At 42.4% G+C, this 20,673-nt stretch overlaps 1 protein-coding gene across 17 annotated transcripts in view; it reads right to left on the bottom strand.

The window, feature by feature from the left end:
• Positions 1-20,673, bottom strand: part of RBMS3 (RNA binding motif single stranded interacting protein 3) — a gene marked incomplete at its 3' end in the record, with an annotated part of 1,316,912 nt that overhangs the window by 84,621 nt on the left and 1,211,618 nt on the right. For 12 of the 17 annotated variants that reach the window (XM_084751857.1, XM_084751867.1, XM_084751868.1 and 9 more), the window contains 2 exons: positions 17,716-17,812; positions 15,181-15,231 (listed from right to left, as the gene is read on the bottom strand). In XM_084751857.1, coding sequence (XP_084607983.1) covers positions 15,181-15,231; positions 17,716-17,812 — 148 coding nt within the window. The remainder of the gene's footprint in view (positions 1-15,180; positions 15,232-17,715; positions 17,813-20,673) is intronic. The other 5 variants (XM_084751869.1, XM_084751873.1, XM_084751871.1 and 2 more) reach the window with 1 other exon arrangement.

The following is a 20,673-nucleotide window of genomic DNA, read 5'->3' as shown; positions in this document are numbered from 1 at the left end:
GGCATGCTCCACCACTGCCCGGCATCTTCCTTATATTTTTAAAGATAGTATCTATTACTGTACTTCAATTCTCCTAGACTGCCTGGCGTGAAGGCCCCAGGGCTCCTCCCCACCTCCACTTCCCCAATACAGGGTGATACTGGTGTGTTTGTATGTGAGTGCTGAACACTGAACCAAGCAAGGTCTTTATGCTTGCAGGCATGGCAGACAATTCCATCTCCCCACCCCCACCATAATCTTTAATGCTGGTTCAGATGTCATTAATGCGATGATGCAGATCAAAGGCTTATATTTGAAATGTTCTTTTGTATTATGGGGCACTATTTCACTCAGAGATCTTTCTGGTGATTGCCCATAAATAAATCTTCAATCTTGACATTTTTCTAACTCAACCTTATTCTTTGAAAAAAGTCATGAAGGGCGCTTAAATCTTTGAGCTGCGATCCAATTTGTAAGCCCCTGTCTAGAGATGCAGACACAATGTTAGGGGTTTTTAAGAAACTCACTTTGAACTGCTTTTTTATAGTTTCAAACAAGAGGAAACCAGCCTGTACTCTAAAGTAGCAGCACATAGGAAAACACAGCATTCTGCAATGATTTGCCATTTTTGCCCCTCATGTGTTAATTTTTTTTCACTGTAGCTTCTTGAAACATTGGAAATAATGAGGCACCATGAGTTTCTTAGTTCTTCTTCTTCTTCTTCTTCTTCTTCTTATTATTATTATTATTATTATTATTATTATTATTATTATTATTATTTAAATTATTTGTGTGGGTATATGTGGGGCAGGATGGGGTGTACATGTGAAGTCAGAGGACAGTTTTGGGGGCTCAGTTTTTCCTCAAGCTGGACAAGTAGCCCTGGATATCTGGGATGCACACAGTGGAAGGGGAGAACCAACTCCTGCAAGTACCCATCCTTCTGTGACCTGGGTAAGCGGTGCCTATTATCAGCATCAACTCCAACGCTGGGAGAAAAACAGTTTAAAGCTGGAAGTGCCAAAGATAGGATTATCCAGAAATGCCTCAAATACTCTGTCCTGGTCAACAAATGATCACTCTCCAGGGACTCTGCAGTTTACAAGTTGTGGGAACTCCCCAGTGACAGTGAAGCTCACAAAATCCTCTACTCACGAATTAACAAACCAGTGGCCTCCTCAGAAAATTCCTACATTCACAATGACTTAGGAGGAGGTGAGTCAACAAACAGCCCCCTTGTATTTCCTTCTGGATTTAACAAAGGAGCTGTTTTCTGCCTGGTTTTAGCAGACATGGCCTGTGGCTGTGAGCTTCTCAAATCATGTTTTTCTTTCACGGTGAGTTGATAACTAGAAATGAACACTGGTTTAATTCAAAACATAACAGAAGTAAACTTGTAAAATTTCCTGCATGGCTGGAATGAACTAGCTTCCCAGATGCACTCTGCATTGGCTCCCTCAAGCCAATAGATGTCATGGCCTCTAACACTCTTTCTAACTTGAAATCCCTGTCTCTCCTTCCTAATCGATCACTGTGATCACCTCCGTAAGGAGAGGCATCAGAGCACATGCAATCGGCTGATTCAAACTGGCATTCGTTAGCACAACACATAATTCGCTTTAAAATTCTGAGTGTAAGGAAGGGCATGCATAATTAGCATGCCAAATAATTTTTCCTGCATGGGGCATAAGCATGCACTTAAATTAGGACACACAAGGTACACACATGTAATAAAATGTCATCATTGGCTAGTCCTTCACATGTCTAGGTCTGGGAAACACTGCAAAGATTCTGGAATTACTGGTGGGGAACAGAAGCTTTACTAAAAGTTTCATCAGGTGTCTTCACTAGGAGGAAGGACCCATACACTCCACACCCCAGTCTTTTACTGCCACGTCTGGATGAGCAACCTGGGTATTATCATCTCGGTCTGGTCTGACAAACCCACCATGTTCAAAAGGAACTCCATGCCCATGGCCCGAGTGAAACTCCTTCTCTCACTAATGTATCACTGCAGAGTTTGAACACATAACTGTTGTGGAAGTTTCGGGTTTACGTGTAAACATGTTTTTGCTTTAATCCCAGGTGTGGGATATGGGGCTGCTCCATTTTGCCCACAGCTGATAACTTGTCTCATGAAACAGTATGTGATCTTTGTCGGCTAGGAATTACTTCATGCGGGGCATGGTCTTTGCCAGTAGGAATAAATTCTAGACCGAGATGGAGAAAGAAGAAGGCTGCTGGTGCTTCCCCCTGCTGCTCCTGGTTGCTGTCGATGCAGTTTGATGAAAAGTTAAAGATATCCTGGAATGGAGATTGGACTTGCTCCAAGGAACTTGATGACCATGAACAGCCAGAAGTAGCTAAGGAAAACTATGCCCCTTCTCTCCACTAAGCTTCTTTCTCCCCTACCTGGTGTTGGGGTGTTGGAAGGGATTGAGCCCAAAATAAAAATAGTTTTAAAAATTATGTCAACACATAACCTGTGCTTTTCTGGCTTTAGAGTTTTGACTGAGAAGTCTCCCACTACACTAATGGGTCTGCCTTTGTCAGTGAGCTGGCATTTATCTTTTACAGCTTCCCACCTTCTTTTCTTTCCCTTTCTTTTCTTTTCTTTTCTTTTCTTTTCTTTTCTTTTTCTGTTCTATAAATGTAGCATCTTATATATGATGTCTGGAAGATATTTTTCTCTGATCATGTCTAATTTGAGTTCTAAATGTTTCTTGTCTTGACATGTCAATTTCTTTTCACAGACATAGAAACTTTTATTGAATATATATTTTATGCCTTGTGATTTTTTTCTCATCTTCTTTCACTCCATGGATATTTAGCCTTGATCTTTGGATCATATTCCATAATACCTTAAGATATCAGCCATGATTATTTTTTCCTTACTGTTGTCTAAATACAGCATTTCTTTGACCTTATTTTCCATCTTTGGAACTCCTTCCTTTGCTTGGTTTAGTCAACTGGCAAGGCTGCCTACTATGATTTCTATAGCCCAGGAATACCTTGGAACACACGTAGGTATTCTCAGCCTCATTGGCTTACGATTACCCTTGGTCTTCAAGCCTCCCAAGCATCTCAGCCTCAAGCCCACCTTGAAGATGCAGGAGTGATCAGGAGTGACCAGCATATCAGATCCCCAACCTGGATTTACATCTTAAGGAAACTGTCCTATTGCTAGGACAAGGGCTGACTGCCAGCCTTTCTCTTTTCTTAAGCCAGAGATATCTTGTTTACTTGGAGAAAAACTTTTCCATTTCTCCCATTCTTAGCTGGACAACCTGGCAGAGATGTTCCTTTCTTCGCTGCCTGGGCAGCATTTCTAGTTCCCCAGACTTCTTCGCTGCCCTCTGACCCTGTGGTGAGTCTTCATGCTCCTTCTCTCTTCAGTATCAAGTTGATCTTTTGTTTCTCCACGTTTTCTCCATTCTGATGTTACACAGAGCTGTTTCTAATCTGACATCTTCTAACATTTCCTTTGAACTAGATTCCATACATGGATCTAAGAAAGCTGAAGAGATTATCTTGAGATGTGCTAAAAGGGATGTTTATAAATAGCATGTAGCACAAAATGGGCATCATAATGATTTTTGTTAGTTATTGATTGAAAGTACTTAAGCGATATAGGACTTAGAAGATGAAAGGCTTGATAAGAAAGAATTGGTTTTTTAATATAAAACATTGTTATGCAGAATTAGTTATAATGCACACTGATTAAAAGCCCTTCAAAAATATCTCTTGATAAAAGTCTTCCTGAATAGAGGGGTTATGCTTTTGAAAGTTACATTTTATTATTCTGTCTCTTTCTCTGTCTCTCTGTCACTCTCTGTCTCTTTGTCTCTCTCTCTCTCTCTCTCTCTCTCTCTCTCTCTCTCTCTCTCTCTCTCTCTCTGTCTCTCCCTCTCTCTCTCTGGGGGCGCATGTACACATGTATGTAGGTGCCCAAGCAGGACAAAAAGAAGGTGTCAGAGATCCCCTGGAACTGGAGTTACAGGCCCTTAGAGACTGCCTGATGCAAGTGCTGGGAAATGACCCTGGGTCCTCTGTAAGAGCAGCAAGCACTCTTCATTGCTGAGCAATCTCTCCAGCTGCCTGAAGTGAACTTAAGATTATCATTCAGAGCCCAGTCGATAATTCAGTTCCTTTCCTCTGTGCTAAGTGAGGATTATGTTGCAAAACTGCACTGCTCTTTTCAGCATGGATATGGATACACCTTTCTCCCAGCATCTATTCTCAGCTTTCTCACTTTCCTCCTGGCATCTCCCTTCCACCTTGTTGAGTGACATAGAAGGTACAAACACTTATTATTTTTTTAAGATTTATTTTTTAATTATGTATGTTTGTGTGGGTATGTCCCCATGAGTGCAAGTGCACATAGAGGCCATCAGATCCCGTAGAGCTGGGGTTACAGGCAGTTGTAAACCACCTGTTATGATGATAGAAATTAAACTCAGATCTTCTAGAGAAACAGCACATGGTCTTAACCACTGAGCCATCTCTCCAGTTCCATCATCCTCATTTAAAAAAACATAAAGTAAATAGTATAATGTCAATCAATTTCCCACACATCTTCTGGACAAAGTCAGCAGACAGATACCCTTTCTTCTCTACTGATGAGCTGGGTTGGTTCCAGATGACTTGCTTTCCCCATCACTGTGACCAGATACCCAACAGGAAGCAACTGAGAGGAAGGGGGGCTTAGTTTAGCTTACAGATGAAGAAGGGACACAGCCCACCATGGTGGAGCAGACATGGTAGCAAGAGAGTGAGGCATGTGGATTGCTTGGGCATACAGGAAGTGGGATGTCAAACCTCCATGGCTGCCATAGGCCTGGGCATACAGGAAGTAGCATACAGGAAGTGGCTGCCACTTTTTACCCAGTTTTCCTAGCAAGGCTTTACCTCCTAATGGTTCCACAGTCTTCCCAAACAGCAGCACAGGCTGGAGGACTGACATGTAAAGCATGTACCTGCAGAGGACATTTCACACTGAAGCCAGAGCAGGCTGTCAGTTCTCTGAAGTGCAGCTTCAAAGTCGATTGACCTTGGGTAATTACTATCAAGCGGAATGAGTTGACACTACCTAAAGCTAAAGTGATGTCATCAATCTGTGCAGACACTCTAGCATTCTTAGAGGCCGCAGCCAATAATTCTGTCTTATCATTCCTGTTTGTTGCTAAGGAGTTCATTTTGCCCTGTATCATTTGGACGAGCACATCAGACTCTAGTGGTGCTGAAAGTCACATATATTTCATGAGTCATGAAGTAATAATGGCTGCTTGGTCTTTACTCTGACACCAGAATTTTAGGTGAAATTTGCACAGGGAAAATTTGGATCCTAAGCACACAGGTGGGTGGTTGCAAGATCTCAGCAAATACTTGTGGAGGCAGAAAGCACCAAAGACATTTCATTAAAAAAAAAAAAAAAGAGCTGGCATCATCTGGCTTCTTCTATGAATAGGTAAGACAGACAACCTTGACCCACATGACACTGTGTCAGATGGCGTAACTGTAATGGAATCATGGTTAAAGAGACTGGAAACATGAATGAAGTTACTTGTGCTTGCTGTCATTCTTACCTCACAGTAAATAACCAGAGGTCATGTACCTGAAGAAAAAAAATATGTCAATAAAAGAAAGTGCCTCTTTATAGACACTTAATAGATTGGAGCTAGAGTGCTGCTCAAAGGCTCACATGGTGAAGACCAAGGTACAGGTGGTGACATACTGAGAGATGAGGAGACTTGTGGAAGTCCCTGGAACATTCTCTTTGTCTTATGTGTCTTTCCTATTGCCACAATAAAAAAAAAAATACTCTGATGCAAGCAACTTAGAGCGTGAAGGGTGGGATGATTTAAATAGGAACCACCCCACAGACTCACGTACTTAAATGCTTAGCCCATGGGGAGTGGCACTTTTTAAGAGGTGTGGACCTTGTTGGAGGGTGTGTGTCCCTGTGGGGATGGGCTTTGAGGTCTCCTGTGCTCAAGCTACAGCCTGTCTCAGCTCCCTCTCCAGCACCGTATCTACCCGCACGCTGCCATGCTTCTGCCATGATGATAATGGACTCAACTTCTGACACTGCAAGCCAGCACCGGCTAAATGATTTCCTTTAGAAGAGTTGCCAGTGGCCATGGTGTGCCTCCACAGCAATGGGAAGCCAAACCAAGACAAAGGTCTTATTTTATCTCACAGTTCCATGTTAACAGCCAACCAATGTGGAAAAGTTGACAGTGGAGCGTGAAGCAGTGAGTTACCTCACACTCAGTCTAGAGCACAGAGGGATGGACACATCCATGCCTGCACCTCAGCTCCCTTGCTTCTCTTTCATATAGTTCACCTCCCAAAGCCAGGGAACCCAAACACCTGCCCTCTTTTAGTCTGAGTCAAGACAATCCACCAAAGATTCAACCTGATTTAGTCAATCCTTCTCTGAGACTCTTCCTGGGTCATTCTAGCTGCTGTCAAGATGACAAAGATGGCCATCCCAGTCTTGGAGGCTATTTCATCTGTGGCCCTTCTGCTCTCCCCTTTTCTCTTTGCCTCCTGCCTACCATGTGACAGACTGTCAATCACTGTCTGTTATCTCTTTCCTGCCACACCCGCCTGCCTTATCACAAGCTGATGCAGAAACAACACCCACCTCAGCCCTGGACTCAGTCCTCTGAGACTGTGATGGAAAACAAGCACAGCAAGGCATCTATTGTTTGAGGTAATGGGCTGAGAGAGGAGATCATGTATCATCACTATCAGTCTAGAATGGAGTACAAGAAACAAAAACTCTCCTCTGAGCCATTTCATGTGCTTCCTTCCACCAGAGACTGAGACGGTATTTCCTTCCTCCCTTTCTTCCTTCTCCTCCTTTCCTGTATTCTTCCCTATGTCTTCCATCACTCGTTTTCTTACTTCCCCTATTCTGATTTTGGTTTCAGGAAATTTTAAGACAAAACGTAAATGTCCCACTGTAAGCAACTCATAATTTTAAATGGTAACAAATTGATTCCCACCATTATGAAGAGGGCTCCCTTTTCTTTAGATTATATTCTTGGCTCCTCTTTCTGTGTTTCTGCTTCTTTGATTTTGAGACACATTCTTACTCTGGGGCCCTGGATGGATCATGGTACATGACTCCTCAGCTCTGCCTGCTGGATGCTGGGGTTGCAGTTTTACACCTTCCTGCAGAGGACTAGCTCAGCTGTTGTAATGTGTCTCTATGTGTAAATGACCTGAGAGGAGGTGATGGCTAAGTCTTGTTATTTATTCAACTTGAGTCTGGAGAGGCGAGAGCTGCCTCTTCTTACTCAAACTCCTTGTCACAAATTAATTCATTATCTAGTTAATTAATGGAGCCTTTCCAATAGAAAGTTAGGTCCCCTGGGCATCAGACTATCTAAACATGGTCTCACAGAACACACATAAACTTTTTCAGCTTGATTCTTTTCTTCAACTCTAAGTACTACCCTGCCTTATTGTGACAAGATAACTGCTTATTTTAGTAAGCATATCTACTAACTTCTCAGACTTTGTAGAGGGAAAAGGGAGGGCAGGGAAGAGACTCTGTGGGATATCATCCTCCGTCTTCCAAACTTGCAGGATCCTCAGTAAATGGGACAGAGATGAAACAAGAGAATACACAAACCGATGAATAATAGGGACCTGCTACTGGAAAGCAATTAGCATACTATATTATGAACCTGAGGCCTTTTCCATGCCTTCATCCACCTCTTCCCTGGTACATCCTAATTGGCTGACCTATCAGCCCCACCCAGTCAACATCATTATCAACATCATTATCACCTGACCTGCAGACTGAGCACTTGAGCAAAGTTACCAGGCTCCTCAAGGCTAATAGAACACCAGTCAATACTCTCGGAAACATAGAGTTCCAATGGTGTCCCAAGAGACAGGAAAATGAGACCAACATATCTAACATTTAGGTTGTAGGGTTACCTAATGCTTTGGACCCATTTATGAGCACCTGTTTAATGAGTGCTCAAAATCCACATAACTGACAGGCACTAAGGTGTGAGGGAACATTTCACCCCACCCCCACTGTGCTATGAGAGAACATGTTTAAAGCCTCCCTGCCCTGATTGTTTCCAATCAAATCCTTCCCCTTCCTCCAGAGCAAACATCTGACTTAATCAAGATGAATGCCATTCTTTGACATCCTCCCCAATACTTCTGTATATTAATTTCACTCATCACAACTTATTTTGTAACACAGAATCATCCCATCAGGTCATATTCATTTATTTTTCTTTTCTACCCTCAAAGTTTCTCCTCACTTCTTCATACAACTGTTAAGCATTAGACACTTTCCAACTGTATATTTTTAATTAAAACATCTTAAATGCATGTACATTTTCTCTATGATAGGACCACGCATCTTGAGAGAACATGACTTCCCTCGGTTTCTAATGTGAAGAGCGCATTCCACATTTATCTCATGCTCCATTATTTTAAATTGTCGAACCTTTCTCATTGAACCCAAACCTCTGAATTGTGTAACATGAAAAATAATTGGTTATCACAGTTGGGACCTCAAAAAGAGAAGGAATGACTGAAAAGAGAAAATTTGGGGGAAAACGTTCCTCATATTTTATCACACAAAAGATCCTAAATAGAACTCCATGATTAAAAAAAACAATAAAATACTTATCTATAACTATCAATTGCTTTTGTCTATATATTATTTTAGATCCTCTGTTATTTTCTAAGTGATTATTTTGAAACTTTCTATGTGTTTGCATGTATACTGTACATTTATCATCTGTCCCCCATTATCACCTCTCATCCCTCTCTCTCTTTCATTACTCACTCCCTTTTACTTTCATCTCTTTATTTTGTGGTCCAGGGCATTCAGTTAGGGCCACTTGCATGACTGCTAATGATGGGACAGTCTGACAGCTTGTAAGATCCATACAGTATGTTCACAAATCCATGAGTGGTCTATATTTTTGAGTCTTTATTAGATAGAAGTCGTAAGTTATTCTTTGAAATGGAGTTTGACAGAATGCATACATCTGTTCCAAACACAAAGATGGTGATCCAGTGACTTATTTTAGCCCCCAAATAGACATTTCCTATATAATCTTATTTTTTTCTAGAATTTAGGGAATAAACAATTGTTACAAATTATATCCATGAAGGCTTTGCAATTGTGATATTGAAACTTGATTAAAATAAGTATATGTAAAACAGTATAGCACCCATTAATCCCAATAATTAAACCTGATGTACGAATAATGTACAAAAAATATTAACAGGAAGAGTTAGAATTATGTTTTTTTTTTTAAAGTTTATATTCTGGTTGAATGCAGTTCATGATGGAGCTTTCAGCGGAAGAAATAAATTTAAAAATCACAATTATAAAATATGTAATTAAAGTTAAACTGGCAAAAGGGAAAGGAATAAAACTGATTTCTTAAAAGATTTTGGATTAAAGCCAATGTATACAGCTGATTACAGACAAAAAAAACACTAAATAATAATTTTCTCATGATGCTAATGAACAAGAGGGCATGTCTAATGAAGCTGAAATGGGTTGTTAAATATATGGATTAAACTCAAGGTCGAGAGCCTCTCCAGAGCCCTCTGATGCCATCTTCTGGGGTGAGGGAGACAGGGGATAAGCAGACATTGCTGCATATCTTGTACTTCCAGCCAGGAAAATTAGGAATTTGAGGGTCTGAGTGAGAATGGTTCCCATAGGCTCTTATATTTGAATGCTTGATCTCCACTGGTAAAACTGTTTGGGAAGGACTAGGGGGCGTGGCCTTATTGGAGGAGGTGTGTCTCTGGAGGTAGGCCATTCCCAGTTAGCTTTGGCTCTGCCCTGTGGTTGTGCCTTAAGTTGCGAGCTCTCAGCTACTGCTTAAGAGCCTGCATGCCTGCCTGCTGCCATGCTCCCGCCATGATGGTCATGGACACTAGCCCTCTGAAACTGAAAGCTCCCAAAAGACACGGTCTGTTGTAAGTTGTCTTGGACACACCATCTCATCACACGGACAGAAAAATGGCTAAGCCATCGAGCCAAAGTTAATCATTCTTTTGTCGTGCCAAAACCTAGTGTTTTGTTACAGCCGTACAAAACTAAGACAATTCTAAGAGTGGAGAAAAGTAAAACCATCTGTAACAGAATGCTTGGAGATGAATCTTGTTTTATGATTAAGAATTGCATGGGTGGTATATAGTGATAATAAGGTGTAATGTGTTGGTAAATTGTCATGTGCTGTTTGAGTCCCTTGAGAAGTGGGCATTGCTTTCCCCACAGTGCCACTCATCCCTCAAGCATGCTTGTATCGAGTGTCCTCTAAGGCCCCTTATCTACAGACGGGCTAGTGTCCCAACTCTGTAACACGCAAGGAAGAAATGCACATAGGGTATCAAGTCTCTTCTTGGTAGCCTGCTATCTTTCCTCTGAGTGCCACCAGGCCTCTCCATACAGGGTCCATGGTCAAATATGGGGCACCAGAGTTCATGTGAAAGTCAGACCCCACTCTCCACTCAATTGTGGAGAATGTCCTGTCCATTGGCTAGATCTGGGTAGGGGTTCGAAGTTTACTGCATGTATTGTCCTTGGCTGGTGCCATAGTTTGAGCAGGGCCCAGATCTGCCCATCATAATGTTCTTCTTGTAGGTTTCTAGGGCCCTCTGGATCCTTCTATTTCCACATTCTCCAAGAGACTTGATACCCTATGAGCATATACAAGGGGAGGAGGTCCCCCTCAGTCACAGTCATAGGGGAGGGCAGTAAGGGGAAAATGGGAGGGAGGGAGGAATGGGAGGATACAAGGGATAGGATAACAATTTAGATGTAATATGAATAAATTAATAAAATATATTTTTTAAAAAAGGAAGAAATGCAAACCAGCCACAGAGTAAACACACCATGTCTGTGAGAACAAGGGGAGGCTAACCATTCCTAAGAGAGGTTACTCTGCTTATCCCACAATAGAAAAGTGCATGCAGTGGGAGGGAAGAGCCAAAGTGCACACAGTGAGAGAAAACCCAGTCATGAATTGTAGCGGACCACCTCAATTTCCCCAGCCAGTTTCTGCTGGGTATTGTGAGCGCCCAGTTTTGATAGTGTCCTCTCTGTCTGCTGCTCTTTGTTCTTTTATTTAGAAGCCCTACATGAGGAAGGCATTCTGCTTGGCCTTAGAGTCCAGCAGTCTGCCTTAAAGGGGCTTCACCAGGCAGTTTCTACAGCTAGAAGTTGTGGGTGCTAGATTAAATGATGTTTGCTATCTTGTCTGTCTAGTATCTGTCTGTCTGTCTATCTGTCTATCTATCTATCTACCTATCATCTATCTGTCATCTATCTATCCCTTTCTATATATTCTTTTACTTTGGCTTTCTCCATATTTAGTAAATAATTTACAATCAAAAGTATGGCTATTATAGACCATTCTTTGGCTACGCAAAACATAACATAAAGAAGAGAATCTGTGCTTGAAGGAATCCTGCTTTGCAAATTCTTTCACACTCTAAGCAAGGTTGAAGTGTAGACTTCATATTGGTTTTTCCAGGTCACCTAAGATTCATTCCTGAAAAGCGCTATAAATACTGTACAACCACAGCAAAGCCAGGCATGTGTTTACAGGAGAGAATGGAAAGTGCCTTCGTCACAGCTACTTCACCCTGGAGGTGTAGCATAAGGAAAAGGCAACAAAGAGAAGCTGGCACCCAATGGGCTGCTCCCACCCCTATGGCTTCTGCTCTGCTAGGAGCAGTAACATATGGCTTAGGAGTTAGTTCTTATTACATTGAGAACTATTTCAATCAAATACATGCATTTTTGTGGCCAGGTTACTTCTGCAGACACTCAAAACACCTCACTCTGACACTTGAGCAATGAAAACATGGAGGTTTTGATGTTTTGTTCTGTTCAGATGTTGGCATAAGAGAGAAGTTGCACCGAAACAGTGCTTTTGGGTCACAGATGCAATGTATTTTCCACATCGGGGGCTATGCTGTGACAGGAACACACCCCTAGAAGTTGAGCAGACAAAGAAGGCTAAAACTCAGTGTCCCAGCTTCCGGAAACAGCCCTGCTGCCAAAGGAAAGTTGCTGTTTGCTCTTTAGCCCTAGACACGGTGTTCATTTCATCATAAAAATTACCATTTAGCCAGCATGGTGACAGAACTGTCGAAGTGTCAACAAGGGCACCTCACTTTTCTTACACAGCTGTTAATTTGATAACCAGATTGTAATTAAGTAGAAAGAAAGGTGACCTTTCTCCCTGAGATTAAGTGACACTAATAGTATGAAGAATAGAAGATGTGTGATTCAAAGAAGCCTAAGTAGAGCTGAAGGCAATGGGACTCTGCTTTCTCTTGGGAACTGTCATTTTTTTCCCCTCTCCTAGTCAGCAGTATGGAGTTAACAAAGCATGCATGCACTGGAATACAGATCTGTCTACTGTATGCTCTTGTGGCATTCCCTTCTCTTGTGCTCCTTTGGAGAACAGATATATTTTGCAATCCATCAGCCTGTTAGAGTAATGCTGAGATCTCAGAACAATCAGGAGCCCTGTGCTGAGACAGAGAGACAACTAAGCATGTGGACAAAGTTGGTTCACGGTCAGATGTGCAACAGTCCTCTCACCTTAGAGTTTCTTCTGGTTTATAGCAACCAGACCAAAGAGACATGGCAGTCTTCCCTAAGTGGAATTTGACAACACCCTCAAGAGATTCAGTGATGTCTCTGGGTCTAGTTAGAATAAGCTGTGAACTATTTCCTTGTACAAACATCAGAACACTTTCATCCAATTATTGGTTCTATGTTTTGGTGAATGAATAAAATATGTAACTATTTAGATATTACTATGTTCATGTAAAGAAAAAGAAAGTTTAATCTGCTGCCCAACTCCCCACAAGCTAGAAAGATTTCCCCAGTGCAATATTCACAGCCAGGAATCAGCACAATCGGTCATCCACTTGCTCAGTCTTGCCAGCGCCAGTTAGTCTGTTTCTTGTCCTCGGGTAGCTGAGCTATATTTATGTTTTAATATCACAGGAAGAGACCAGTTTAACTCTTGCCTTGATGAAGACCTCAGGCCAGTTGGTAAAGTTCCTTAGATAGTACCGACAACCGGAAAGCATGTTATGGGGGAGAGTGATGACACAAACCCAGTGTTGCCATGACATTGTTTAGCTCATTTTCAGAAAACAAAGTGGTGGGTGGCCCAGGCAATCTTTTGTCCAGGAAACCGCTGGAGCCATAGACCTCACATGTTAGCCTCAGAGACCAAACCCAACCATGACACACAGCTCAGTCATGGGAAGTGATATGCTATCATTGACCAGAAGCCACAGCTAGCAAAATGCAAAGAGATAACATTAAAACACACACACACACACACACACACACACACACACACACATCACATCACACTATTTGAGGAAGAAAAACATGCTAGAAACACACAATCAGACAGAGTTGAAGATCTGCTGGGATAGAGGAGGAAGACGCAGAATGCTTTGGCTATATATAGTCCCTAGTTCCAGGTGAAATAATGATCTACACAACCACTTCCTCTCTTCTCCTCCTCTTCTCCTCACCTCCTACCTCCCTCCTTTAAGAGTCCAAGAAGAACTGGGGGTTTTATCCATCGTATAACATCTGGAAAGATGCTCAGTTTTGCAGATGCGCATTCCTTCTGGCCACAAGGAGATGGTCAGAGAGAGAGAGACTATAAGTGTTATGACTTTGTAGGTGAGCACACATTACTTCTCCTAGCTGTTTATTGGTTCCTGCTGGGCACGCTCCTCTCCAGAGCTTGCCAAGCGTTCTGTACTCGCCCTGTGCTGGCTCCATCTGTACTAGGCTGTATTTTGCTTTGGCAGAACATGTTGGATTTTATCTCATGACTTGGACAGGGAGCCTGGAGTTTTTTTCTGTATTGGACATATTGGTATAATTTATAGAACAAAGGCAGGATGAACTCAGGAAGGCCCCGAGATGGATAAATAAGGGAAAATAGAAGGACTTGCAAAATATAGCTACATCTTCTGTGGTGGTAATACACACACACACACACACACACACACATATATGTAAACAAAAAGAAATAAAGACAACTATTGAAATGTTAGAAGCAATATGGGAAGTTCCTTTCTTAAAAGATGAAAAGACAACTTGTAAATTTGAAAACCATGTTCTCTGATCTTTTGAGTTGAGTAAATTTGTGTGTGTGTGTGCATGTGCGTGTGTGTGTGTGTGTGTGTGTGTGTGTGTGTGTGTCTTTGTACATTTAATCCCCTGGCTGTTTTATATAAATGAGATATCTAAAAGGGTTAAAATTGTATAATGACGATAATGATCATGATGGCCCTTTCTACATCTTCTGTCACTTATTTCTCTCCCTGCCAAAGCTCTGTTAAGTAATAGAAAAGGAAACCCAGATGCCTGGCGCACAACTAACTAACTCCCTGTCTAGGGCTCTGACCTCTCTTTCATACTCAAAGGAGTGTGGTATTGTTGAAATATTCTGTCTGTCTGTCTGCCTGCTTGCCTGTCTCTCCTTCCCTCCCTTCCTCTCTTATAGAGCTATAAAAACTGGAAAATAAAACAAAAGTCAAGGGAATCCTTTGCTTCCTTCTAGGTTTTTCTGTAATACATCTCACATCTCATCGAGGGACTGAGGAAAGGGACCACAAATGGGAAATCCCAGTAAGTAGAAAGTACTTGCAATGTTTTGGAACACTTTTTTTTTCAGTAAAGATTAGAGTGCGAATGGTCATTAATGTGAACATCTGTCCAACTTCCAGTTCATGCATCATCTTTTCTTGTAGGTATTACAAATGCATTTCATGGAGTCTGAACTTGGCCCGTGATGGTCTAAGATGGCATCAGAGCTGATCATGCCATGAGTGAGGAGACAGGACCCGAGAAGCTTTCCCTCATATTTCAGGCTGAATTGTCAGGAGTTCTGTCTGGCTTTCTCTCTGGAGCAGAAGCCCTCTTTCATAACAAATCTGTTTCTGCCTCTGTCTCTGGCCTTGCTGCTAACTGCCTGTGGCGTGTGTTTCTGTGCCCTTCCCGATGGTGACTGTGCTTCTGGACAAAGTGGCTGTCTGAACGAGTTCTAGTTTAGGACCAAGCTCCACCCCAAAGCCACTATGCATCACGAAAGCTTGCACTTGGAGAATAGAAACATTGAGCCTCAGGTGACTGAGGACACTTACTGTTGGTTGCATAATGTATGGCAGATGAGGCGTCCATGAAGTACTCTGGACCTATGCATTAAACAGCATTCATTAGGACAAGGCAATCACAGAGGGCACTCGGTTCTCGTGTTTGGTGGCGTTGCGCTAGGTCTTACTTAGGAAGCAGAGACGAGAATTCTGGGCTCTGACTAATTTGTCAATTCCCCAGTAGGTGGCTGGCTGCAATGCCCACGTAGGCCAGGCCGTGTGTGTGTGTGTGTGTGTGTGTGTGTGTGCACTTGCATGTGTGTGTATGTAAATGTGTGTAAGTGTGCATGTGTGCATGTATGTGCACATGTGTATATGTGCACACTTTTGTGCATGTGCGCACATACACGTGTGTGTGTGTGTGTGTGTGTGTGTGTGTGTGTGTGTGTGTATTTGTAAGTTTGTAAGTGTGCATGTAGAGCCAAAGGACAATACCAGGTGTCATTCACACGGTAAAATTCATCTTGTTTTTTTGAGACAGGGTCCCTCACTCACTTGGAAGTCACCAAGCAGGCTAAGGTGACTGGCTGGTTAGCCCCCAAAGCTGCTTGATTCTGTCTCCCTGGTTGCGATAACAAATTTGTGTCACTGCACCTTTTTCTGTGGGTTTTGGGGATTGCAAGTATTTTGTTGATGAAGCCACTTCCCCAGCCCTGGAGGCTGAACCCTGAAGCCTTATTTTGAAGTCAGAGTTGAGTACTAGAAGCCCCAGAGACTACCTGTAGGTTAGCTCCCAGGGACATCCAGGGAAACACTGAGAGAAACAAAGGTTGACTGCTAAGACTCCCATCCGTCCCCTTACCAATCGTAGCTTCGCATGCTCGGGTTGACCTATGGTAGAGCTAGCCAAGCAGCAAAATTAGTGTCAGGAAGGAATAAAACAGAAAGTGTGGAGGAATGTTTTAGGTTGAGGCCAACCTAAACATGTTTGTGATATTATTCTCTCTCATGACAACTGCTATCATGGATATAATGTATAGGGATTGCCAGCAGTGCTTCTAAAATGTGTCACGTGTCAGTCAAATGAGAAAATTTATGAGTGGACCCTCACACAGAAAGCCAGGGAGATTTTGTTTTGCATTATATTCTTACCCTGAAATTTGCCAATATACTTCAGATATTTTATTTTTAACAGTGCAATGTAAGAATTAACATGGGGAATTGCTGTAATCTTGTTTGGAAGAAGATAATCACTTTTCTGTGGATATTTTATTCACATCACTTAAGTATTCCATGCTGTGACTCAGTGGGTGGTCTTGGCTCCAGCAGGGACCAAGAGTAGAAAAAAGACAACACACACACACACACACACACACACACACACACACACACACACACCTAGAGGAAGAACAAAGCTGAAACACACCTGCACACAGCCTCATGGGTCCCCAAAGAGAAGTCAGTCATTCTGGAAACATCTCGTGCAATTTAAACAAAAATCTACCCTGTTGCATGGGGATCTTGTTTTGAGAGTCTGAGTATAGAAAAGAAATGGCACGCTTCTGGGGGACTCGGTGGGCATCTAAACTTCAATTTTGATGCTCTGACAGATGGGGCATCCTGGAAAATGTATGGAGTGAGTGAGCTGGGGAAATGCCACTGGATTGCTAGCAGCAGGAGGCAGTAGGCAACAGCAGCTTCCCACGCACACGCGGGAACACTCGCCCCCACATGTGCTGCTGACTACAAAGAAATCACGGCTACAGGTGTTTGTACGTTCTCTGTCTTTCCGTTTGCTTCTCCCCCTATGTAGCATTTACCGGCATTTTATGATGAACTGGGAGAAGAGTTATGAGCACCAGTCGGCAAAGAGAGTAGAGTGATTAGGTGTAGCTGGTAGGTAGCTCACAGGAGCAAGATGAGGAGCGAGTTTTGTGGGGAGCGTGTGATGACTTCCGCCCACCATTGGTCTTGGAACTGCTGGCTAGAACACCTGCTTTTAGGACACAGTGAACGCAGCAGCTCCTGCAGTTCAACACTCGGGACCCCAGAATCTGATCATTCTAAGAATAAGAAATACGATTAAAGAGCAGGAAGAAGAAGTGTGATCTACCGCTTTGCTTACCTCCCCTATCGGGAGGTCCCATTTAACATCTAGTGGGGTGCCTTTCCCAGGACAACTGGTGACAAAAAGTGAGATGACGAAGGCATGCTGCCCTGGAGTAAGGGAAGGGAATCTCTACAAAAGTGTTTATTAGAGAAGACCCACTGTGGGATGTGAGCAACCCAAAACAGCGCACAACAGGCAGGATCTTTCCCCGGCGCTGAAAGGGGATATGCTGACACAAGCAGGAAGGATGCAAAGCAGGACAGATTTGATTATCTAGCCAACTGATGCAAATAAACCCTGGGAAGCCAGCAAGTCCACCCTAATTCTTAATTCCTAACAGGAACCATTATCGCATTAAGGCGTGCCTACAGTGTAGGCCACGTCTCTTTCTTTTAATCCTACCATTCCCCTTTGGACCCTCAGTAGCACATTAGTGGCGGGAAGATCTCGCCTGAGGTACAGGTAAACAGACATACCTGATATGTGGAGACAGGGGAGGCGGCAATGAATGGCGTGATAGATGTCTGTGGAATCATGCGGTTGGTTGCGAGACTGTACGGTGAGGAATAAAATCTGTGAACAGAAAACAACACAAGAGGATCCGTGAAGCAGCAGCATGCCTGGCCCGTAATGCAACTCTACCAAGCACATCAGGAAAGAGAACTCCCCACCAGTGCTTTTCCACCAAACTGTTCACAGGACCATCTGGAAGGTTTGTAATATCTGATCCTTCCAAGTGGGACAAATCAGCCAAACACAGGGACAACTTTTACAAAACCAACTGTGGACACAAGAGTAAGAGGATTGGTAAACTTCCATGCAGAGAGCAGTATCAAGCCTTACAACAGGTGGTAGTGCACAAGTGTTCTCTAAGGGAATAGGGCATGAAGAAGGCACCAAGCTTTGTAAGGATGGCCAGTGTTCACATCAGTTCAGGAAATAAAAAATTATTCCTAGAAGATTCTAGATTAGTGGTTCTCAACCTGTGGGTTGAAACCCCTTTGGTGGTCAAATAACTCTTTCTTTGGGGTTGGATATAAGATATCCTATATCTCAAATGTTTACAATATGATTCATAACAGCAGCAAAAAACATAGTTATGAAGTAGCAACAAGAATAATTTTATGGTTGGGGGTCTCCACGACATGAGGAACTGTGTCAAAGGGTCACAGCATTGGGAAGGTTGAGATCCACTGTTAGTTATTTTGTGTTAGTGCCCATGGTTCCTGCTGAGAACGTGCTCTCCATGGAAGGAGAAGAAAGAGGAAGACTTGGGTATGGATTGAAGCAGGAACATTTTGTCTCTGATCAAGGAAGTAGCGTAGATCACAGGACTATGGGACATATTCCAGGAGACTGTGTAGAGCAGTTCATTTCCTGGACCTTCTGGAACCCTCACTGCACAATTATATGATGACACTGGGTGACATTAGAAACTCACAAATCTGAGGAAAGAACCTTCTCTTCCACTGAAGAGAAACTCCTAGACATGAAAACCAGTAGCATACTCTGGAATAGCCAGGTGGGCCTCAGCACACACACAGCTCCACTTACAGGAGAGGCCAAAGTAGCTAGCCATGGATCAAATAAGACAAGGTCACCCAAGAAAGACTATCACGCTCATGTTCCTGTCAATTGGGAAAAACCAGGGATAAAGCAATGACTGTTTTACTTCGCTAAATGTGTAATAGAAGTCAGTCATGATGTTCATTTTTCTCTTTGGATTCACTGACACTTTGAAAACAGTTATGTGAGTTTCTCTAAAAGGAATGTTTCATGGTAGTTACTTCTGCTGGATACAGAAGAGCTAGGATTTGAGATTGCCAGGACTCAAGCAGTGAATGATTCAAAGCAAGGATTAGTGACTTGCATGTTTTTGTTATTAAAATTTATTTAAATTAAATTTATTTTATTTAGGTTTAACCAAGAATTTAAAACTTATATTACATTTTTATTTAATTTAATTAATAAAATTAAATTACATATACATATATGTATATATACATATACGTGTGTGTGCGCGCGCGCGCGTGTGCGCGCGCACACTTCTGAATGCAGTGCCTGTGGAGGCCAGAAGAGGGTGTTGGACCTCCTGGAACTGGAGTTACAGATGTTTGTGAGTCTTCTAATGTGGGTGCTGGGAACTGAACTCAGATCTTCTGTAAGAGCAGTGAGCTTTCTTCATCGCTAAGCCACCTTCCCAATCCCTACCAAGGACCTTTTAAGGATATGTACTTTGGATTAAAAAAAAAATTTGGAGATGGGAAAAATTAACAAACAACTAATCAATTTTACATTATATTCTTCCTACACCTGATCACTATTTCTTCTAATACTGGTGCTTTTAAAGGGATGTTACGTGTATACCTACTAGGACATGAAACAAAAGACACAAAGGTAAGTCTGACAAGAATACAGAGAAAGTTAAACTCTGCTGCTTGAGGGAGAAACAATACGGTTGTCTGGGGAAAGCTGGGCAGTTTCTTATCAGCATAAACATAGCACAGCCTATGACCCAGCACCCTATTCTTCCTAAGTGAGATAAATAAAAACTTGTTTATATAAATCCACAATGCAAACGTGGACAGAACTTGTATTCATATTTGTCTCAAATTGGTAGCAACCAGATGTCATTAAAATTTGTCCAAAGACAGTGGCGCATCCATACAATGGAACACCACTAAGCAATGAAAAGTAACCTCGACCATCCTCATTGTCCGCAAGGGATGGGTTCCATCTCCTCCCCTCGCCATCGATGCTGGAATACAGAGATTCCTTGTTCTCTTCCATAAGACAGTGTAGTATTTCCTGGATTGCTGCACATTAACTCTTGATGACTTATAATATCTCATGCAAAGCATGACTCCTCTAAAGAGTTAAGCCATATTTTATAAAGGATAAAAGCGAGAATAAGATGTCTGTATGTAGATGTACATTTTTCAAATATTTTTTACTGTAGTTGGTGGAATCCATGACCGTGAAATCTATCAATAAGGGGGGGGGGAGACAGCTGTAACCAGTGGTAGAGTCAGCACAGTAGGTCAAGAGAGTGATGCTAAAGGAAAGAAGACTTAAAAAACCACCACAAAGCACACATCCTATTTATATTACAATGTGGAAAAGGCATAATTGCTGAGGCAGGAGGTGAGTCAGAGGCTGGTATAGTCTGGTTGTAAGAGGAGGAAGGAGTTATTCCAGAGGAGTGTGAAGGAATTGAGGAATGGGTGCAGCTCTTCAAACCCTGGTTGCTGTGGGCTCAGAACTCTGTGTGCCTGACACAACCATAGAGTTATAGCCCCCAAAGGGCAAATGCACCATTACACACACACACACACACACACACACACACACACACATACACACACACTCACTCACACACATGGTCAATATGCTCACTCTAGATTGAATCTAGAGATCACATACATAGAAGTATA

This window comes from Acomys minous (assembly GCF_964271855.1).
Source record: "Acomys minous genome assembly, chromosome: 13".
NCBI lineage: Eukaryota > Metazoa > Chordata > Mammalia > Rodentia > Muridae > Acomys > Acomys minous.
The sequence above is the reverse complement of the archived record's forward strand: the minus strand, read 5'-3'. Positions and strand labels throughout refer to the sequence as shown.